Source organism: Seriola dumerili, unplaced genomic scaffold (genome assembly GCF_002260705.1).
Source record: "Seriola dumerili isolate Sdu_G_001 unplaced genomic scaffold, Sdu_1.0 BDQW01000073.1, whole genome shotgun sequence".
NCBI lineage: Eukaryota > Metazoa > Chordata > Actinopteri > Carangiformes > Carangidae > Seriola > Seriola dumerili.
Window position 1 is genome coordinate 1,220,730 of NW_019174328.1, and position 7,839 is coordinate 1,228,568.

Sequence of the window (7,839 nt, forward strand, 5' to 3'; positions counted from 1 at the left end):
GGGGGGGGGGGGGGAGGGGGGGGGGGGGGGGGGGGGGGGGGGGGGGGGGGGGGGAATACTGGCTTTAATTATCAGCTATCAGGATGAATGCGCTGCGTAAAATTCAGCCAGTGAGGTGGTTGTTTGTGCTGGTGTGCGTCCAGTGGCTGAGAGATCATCAATTAAAGAAGACAGGCATAAATAAAACCAGGAATTCCTTGTGCAGATGGACGGTTTAAAATCTTTCTTTTTTTTTCTTCTTCTTTTTTTTTCAAATTTCCAAAACAGCAAACATTTAATAATGCTCGGTGTGTCTGCTGTTCAGCTTGACATCCACATCAGACAAGATATATAACGCTGCTGTCCTGTTTTCTCCTGCTGTCTGAGTGTACAGCTGTTCCTACCAAGACGTTCCCACACACAACGCTATTGAAGCAGCCAGACGCCTGTATTATGATGTAAATCGCTCTAATAACCCAGTTTAGCTGGTGAGCGTATAGTTTGTGTGTGTGTGTGTGTGTGTGTGTGTGTGAGTGTGTTGAAACATATAGTTGCTGCAGAGAGACAAGTCAGGTTTGACTTTAAAGAAAAAAATGCAGACACACACTCTCATGTTGCATTAACTCCTTCCAGCTGACATACAGTAGGATGATCTGTCTCCAGCACCCTGGAGACAAAGGTCAAAGGTCAAGAACAACTTTAATTGCCGAGCAATTTTCCTCATCTTAACTTCCTGTAGTTGTAAATTGTAACAATGGCGACTGAAATCGGTTACCAGAAATGACCAGCGACGCCTTCAGCAGCTTATTGTGCTTATTTCCTCACACACACACACACACACACACACACACACACACACACAAACAGAGAAATGACAAAACGGAAAACAAACTACAACATTTAGGATTCCTGAGCTGCGTTCAACGAGCAAAGTGATAAATAGTGTATTTTGCTTGTGTGTTTCTGCTGCTCCATTTCATCTTCACCCCCTTTTTCCTCTCGCTCTCTCTCGCTCTCTCTCTCTCTCTCTCTCTCTCTCTCTCTCTCTCTCTCTCTGTAACAGCTAATTTAGTACAGGCAGCCCGCCACTAAAAACTACTGCTAATTAAAATTCACAAGGAAGAAAAAAGAATGGCACTGCAACAAATAATTAGTGGTGTTAAGACGCTTTAAATAAACGACTTTCCCTCTATGAGCAAAACTAAAACTGGCTTCTCCCTCTCTCGCCTCTCGCCTCTCATTTGATTCCTGCACTGGGAACGGAGACGGAGGAATAAAAACTGGAGGTAAAATCATGTATTTTCCCTATGAAGTTCTGTATGAAGGTAAACTCAAGAGAGGGAGAGGAATGAAAGAGATGGGAGAGCTGGGCTGCATTTAGTCGGGTAAGATGTGGCAGTGGAAGGGGAGAAACCACACCGAGAGCAGGACACATCTGCTAGGGCCACATGAGAGGGAGGCGCGCGCACGCACACACACACAGACGCACACACACACACACACACACACACACACAGACGTTTTGCAAGAACACACATTCTGTGCACCCAATCCCAGAAAGAGGCTGCAGTTACTCCCCAGACTGAAAGTCACACACAAATACACCGCTGCAACCAGTTCAACCAATGATCCCCCTTGGCACACACACACACACACACACACACACACACACACACACACACACATACACACACCTCAAAACTGCAGTAATACACTGACCAGTGGTACCACAAAGTCAAGGTCACCCATGTCTCTTCGCCTGTGGGATTTGGTCACTATGGTCGAAATGGGCAAAATGGGCAAACTGGGAAAACACACGCGTGCACGTGCACACACACACACACACACACACACAGACACACACACATACACATTCCCTCACACACCATTTCTGCATTGAATTCAGTGGATCAGTGCAAGGACAGCTGGTCAGACTTGGGATGATAAGATCCATTTCATTGTCTTACGCTCTGTCTCACACACACACACACTCCACTTCTACACTAGTCGGTGAAAACAAAAGACAATGCACACTCACACACTCACACACACACACACACACACACACACACACACACACACGCAGACAGAGAGAGAAAGCCATCCTAAATCAAACCAGTATGCGTGCTTTTGTGTCATCTGTGAGAGAGAACAGAGGCGTATTCTCGTGGGTTTCCTCCCCACCTGTGACGTCCCTCTGTTGTTGTTTGTCTGACAACACCCACCCCTACGCAAATACTCAGCCAATCAGATTTCCTGCCTTAACCAGGACTGGCATGAGTGCAGACAACCCATCCCTCAAAAAAAAAAAAAAACCTCATGCTCAGACCACTACAGTCTCCACAAGGTCTGGAGGTATGGTGGAGAATTCAGAGGCAAGAGACTAAGCTGAGTTGTGGTACCACGACACACACACACGCAGACAATGCATCAATGATACAAAAACTAGACCTGACAGTGCAGAAAACACACACACACACACACACACACACACCCACAAAGGTTCAGCCATCCAGGGTAATACATAAACACACACAACCCAAATCACAACGTGCTGATTAGAAAAGGAGAATCTGGAGCCTGAAAGCTGCTCCCAAGCTTCTGCACCGACAAGTGACGTTTCAGAGAATGTTTAAGGGAAAGAGTGAGCTATACTCATCGTCTGTTTTCTTTGTTGTGTCAGATTCTAATCTGAATTTACCCCACACAAGCAGATATACATCTTAGAGAGATGATCTGACAAGCCGAGCTTCAGTGAAGCTGCTGTTCTTTGTTTTAGTTCAAAGCGCTGCAGCAGCTGTGGTGGAAATCCAGCCGAAGGTGATGTGTGTTCTGCTTGCTGCTGTGAAAGCGGTGTGATTACCTGGGAGGGGCTCCTGTTTGGGGCAAATCCCCCGGGGCGACGAGAGCCGGTCATCGTCGTCGTCTGCCAGCGTGGCCTGGACGCCCACTTCCACGGGCCTCCGACTGCGCAGGGAACCCAGGGCAGGGGACGGGGTGAGGGCCAGGCCGGGGGAGGGCGAGGGTGGCTTGTCCAGCCCCCGGCCCACGGCCAGGCACGGCGGCCCGTGGCATCTCTTCCTCTTGTGCTCGATGAAGAGCAGGATGTCCGCCAGGGGGAAGGTGGCCTGGCACTGGCCGCAGGTCAGGAGGTCCTGCTCCAGAGAGGGGTGAGCGTCGTGACCCAGCCGGGCCAGCCGGCCCACGGTCGAGCCCGGGCGGTGCCCGTTGAGGCTGCCACTCTCCTCCGAGTGCTCCGAGCAGCGCTCCGACAGCTCCTCCGACGAGACGACGGCCGTGGAGAGGGGCTCGGCTGCTGGCGAGGCAGAGGGGGGGAACACGCACAGAGGAAGAGAGAAGAAGAAGATGGGAGGGTGGGAGGAAAGAGGGAGAGTGAGCAGAAAAGAGTAAATTAGAAGGTGACACTTCATCTCAGCAGAAAAGCAACAACCACATGTTTATATTTTTCATTTTCTCTCTTGTAATTTAAAACTATTGATACAACTATTTGAGGGAATTGATGACAAGGAAGAGTCCACAGATTCTCTGTCGTCCTGTCACATAGAGGATCAGAGTTAAAGAGGCTAGGCTAAATAAAAGCCTGCCATGTGGTGCACACAATAAGGGGGTGAGAGGAATGTGCCTTGTAATGATAGAAATGCATGTAATGCAGGGGAAATGATTACAATGCAAGCTGATCTGGATCACACATCATAAGAATAAATGGTGGGAAATAATATCCTGAATAGCAGCAAATCTCAAATCAGATTCCTCAAAGATAACAATTTCATAGCCAATGACAGGGGAAACTTTGAAAATGACGGTCCAGAAAACTAAATATATGGAGTTTCACTTCGCTGGCCTTGTTTGAACAGGGTTTGATCCTGTAATCAGCAGCAGGGAAAACTGTCACAAACATGTCCAACACACTGTAGTGCTGTACGTGCCGGGGAGAGGGGAAGGGAAGAGGCAAGGCGGCACAGAGAGAGCGTGTGTCAGGGAGAAGAAAAACTCTTCCCCTCGGTCTCTGTTACATGCGCCTCACTTACAGTTCTTAGATACCAGCTGCTTGTACAGCGGGAAATCACCCCCAAAATGAGCCGTTCAGCCCGATTCCTCACCCCTCCGAGGCCGGATTAACTCCTGACTACTTTTTTAAGAAGCCTTTTGTCGAGCTCAGTGGAGGGAGATGAGTGTGAACAGAGTGGCCCGCCGAATTAGAGGAGTGAAACGGGAGAACATAATTCACTGTCCCTCTTTTAAAGAAAATCTTCCAGTCCAAGGTGAAGAGTCTGACTCTGTGCTAGCCGCCTAATGCATGTTGACCTTCTTTACTCAGCAGCCAATTTCACATTTTAATGAACTTAAAACCACTGAGAATCAAAAAATAGATTTTAATTTTCACTGTCTGGGTGATTGGTACAGATTTTGTCTGATAAAAGGGATAGGGTTCCTGTGCATGCATGTGTAACAAAGTGTGTATGGGAATGTACAAGTGTGTGTGTGTGTGTGTGTGTGTGAGAGAGAGAGAGAGAGAGAGAGAGAGAGAGAGAGAGAGGGGGGGAAAGAGAGAGAGAGAGAAGGAGAGACAGGGTCTGAATTTGGACTACATCCCCTCAAGGAAATATCATTTGAACACCGCAATCCTGCGCAACATCTGTGCACGAACTGGGACATGGAGATAACATGATAAATTCCTGGCTCGCACCAACACACACACACACACACACACACACACATATACACCCAATCTCCTCCTCACCCTCCCTCCCCTACCCTTCTCCTCTTTGATTTAACTTCAGGTCAACACAATGCCACACATGGGGCATTACATCCGCAGGATAAAACAGCAAAAAAAAAAAGAAAGAAAGAAAGAAAGAAAGAGAGAAAAAGAAATTAATGAAAGCTGCATAAGCCCCTCACTTCTAAAGTTTAACTCAAGAGTGGATATCCGGTGGTTTTGAAAAAAAATTTGTAGGATTTAATGGAGCATGAGGTGGGAGGATGAGAGACCGAAAAAAGGTTTAAAAGAAATCTTAAATTAAAAAAAATTGGAACACATATAAATCTCCCATTTGAATCTATTTGCAGTGCAGCTAAAGGATTCACATATCAGAGCAATACTGACACATTCCCTAAAGGAGGAAAAATGAAAGTAAAAATGTGCTCTCAATTAAAAAAAAAAAAAAAAAAAACCTTTACCAAACTGTAAGTTAAAAGTTCCACCTGTCTGATGAAAACCAGCACAGCTAGAAAACTCATCAGCTGGACTAAAGTCACTGCCCCACACAGACTAACTGAAATAAATTCCCATCTTGGCAAAATGTGGAAAATAACAGATAATATCATTTTAATGTGGAGGAGGAAGTTATTACATTTTACTGCTTCTATTCATCCGGATCACGTTGCTAGAAAAGCAAATGTAGAATTTGTTAAATAATATCATATAAATATAGAATTGTGAGAGAGGTAGAAAATGAAAGTACAGGTGCTAAAAAAAAAAAAAAAAATTAAAAAAAATAATAATCCGGGTTAGATGTTTGCTTAGAGAGCGACAGGCCGGAATCTGAGCTGCACTGGTAACGAATGTGAATCTATATGCAAAATGAAATGTGTGTGTGAGTGTTTGTGTGGTGTAAGGTTTGGGGGGGGGGGGTTAAAGGCGAGGTCTGCAGGCATATTACAGTGTGGCTGCATATGCTGATTGCAGCCTGTAAGTAGAATGTGATGAACAAAAAAAGGGGGGGAGGGGGGGTACAGGGAGAGAAAGTGGGTTTGAGGCGATAAAGAGGAACTGTAGATACCCCCCCCCCTCCTCCCTCCCTCCCCTTTCTATTTCTTGTGTCTTGTATACTCTCCCTTTATTCTAAAGGGATCGCCGAATAGTAGCCCGTGTAGGTAGAGGAGGGCTGCGGTGAAACTGATCAGGTTCAAGTTCAGCGCTGGATTTTCTGATCGCGCTCTGCCTCCTAGCGACGGCGCATGGCCATGGTGACTTGCGCTGTCACCCAGCCGTTGCCACACACACACACACACACACACACACACACTCTCTCTCTCTCTCTCTCCCTCTCTCTCTCCAAACCAAACACAGGCGACAGCTATAGTCAACATATCGACACATAGTCAAGCAACGATGCGTAAACATGCCCAAATACCTTCCCGTTTTATGTTTTGGAGCCACTTGGAGAAGCCGCTGAAACACTCCGAGGTGGCGCACAGTGTGGCACATGGTGTGGTGATAAACGCTACTTTGGCAATCGCCCCGCAGTTTCCTGACACACTCATCTGCTGTCGACTCATGCCTCTAAATAAATCCAGTTAACTTTAAAAGAAAAGAAAAAAAAAACTCAACCCTGAGAGTGGTAAATAAACGCTGTGCGTAAAGACGGATTCTCAAATAAACTGGTCGCTTTTCCTCACACGCTGCAGCTGCAACCCACACATTTACCTGATATCCGTCTCTTACCTTCACTGTACATGAACCCAATGGAAGCTTAAGTTGTTTTGTTTTTTTCTTGTTTTTTTTTTCTTTTTGTTGTTGTCCAAATTTGGCTGCATTAGAAGACAAATAAGCAAACACAGGACTAGATATGCTGCTTGTCCTGTTGCTGTGTTTCTTGTCTCTAACTCTGAGCTGCACAGACTCTGCTGACTGTTTCAGGAAGAAAGCATCGAAACTGATCAATAAAACTGCCTTTACATAAGAGGCATTAGGGTTTTGTAAAAAAAAAAGTGTGTAAAATAAATCGATTTGTGTTGTCTGTGCCGCTGAGCTGCTGATAGAGGGAGGCAGTTGTAAACACTCGGGCACGAGATTTTTCCCCCCTCGATCCAAACATCCACCTCCAAGTTTTTTTTTTTTTCTGAAAATAATCCAAAAATAGAACGAGAGAGCAGATGAAAACCTGCCTGCAGAACTATCACACAGCGATATTCCGGGTGGTGATTTCTCCACGAAATCCTCCGCGGAGAGGACGCGCTCTGCTACCGGGAGCCCTGCGCGTTTTCCACTGACCGGAGCGACCGTGGGGGCACCGGAGCCACAGCGAGTGCATTTAACAGCCTGTGAATGCACATTGTGGCCGTGTAACAGAGAGGCAGTAGCCGGTATACACCGACACACAAAACTTTTTCTCTCTCTTTCGGGCTTTTTTTTTGGGGAGGGGGGATATCCGAGCGGCTTTTACGCACGAGGGTGTCGCACTTTCTCTTCACGCTTTTAAGTCCAGTTGACCGCGGGTCCGAGCGGTGCGTCCGGTGTCCACAAGCTCCTGTTTTGCTGCTTTTTTCTCTCCCCCACCCCGGTTTGCTGAATGAACTGAAAGGGAGCCAGAAATGACATTTTCTTTTCTTTCTTTTTCATCACTACTTACGCGAAAAATCCCGTTTGCTTAAGTGCTGGGGTTTGCCTTGCTTGCGGCGAGACATGGTGGCTGGCGGCGGCGGCGTTCAGCGCGGATCACATCGGGGAGAGCCGGGGTTAGAGAGGAGACTCCGGTGGGGCAAAAAATATCTTCATCCAACGCCTTTGACATCCACAAGGAAAAAAAATAAAATAAATTAGAAATAATACAAAGATGGCGCGGAGGCGAAGATGGATCGCGGGATCGCCGTCATGGCTTTTTTGAGAAAGGAGAGCTGAGAAAAAAGAGAGAGAGAGTGAGAGAGAGGTGGATGGAGAGAGAGAGAGAAGGGGAGAGAGATGGAAAAAATGGCAAAAGCCCCCCCTCCCCCCCCACCCCTCCCTCAACCCCCCCTCCACCCCCACCCCCCCCCCTCTGAGCTGTGCAAGTTCAAGTGCACGGACGTGACGTTCCGGGCGAACTTGAACGTCAGGCGATGGACGGACACCCGACA

General features: G+C 47.1%; 1 protein-coding gene across 1 annotated transcript in view; it reads right to left on the minus strand.

Annotated features, from left to right (window-relative positions):
- LOC111220767 (B-cell lymphoma/leukemia 11A-like) overlaps positions 1–7,467 on the minus strand; it is a 54,389-nt gene extending 46,922 nt beyond the window's left edge. Inside the window, exons 1-2 of the mRNA XM_022743988.1 lie at positions 7,356–7,467; positions 2,843–3,295 (exon numbers count right to left, since the gene is read on the minus strand). Coding sequence (XP_022599709.1) covers positions 2,843–3,295; positions 7,356–7,410 — 508 coding nt within the window. The 5' untranslated portion in view covers positions 7,411–7,467. The remainder of the gene's footprint in view (positions 1–2,842; positions 3,296–7,355) is intronic.
- Positions 7,468–7,839: the final 372 nt, after the last annotated feature.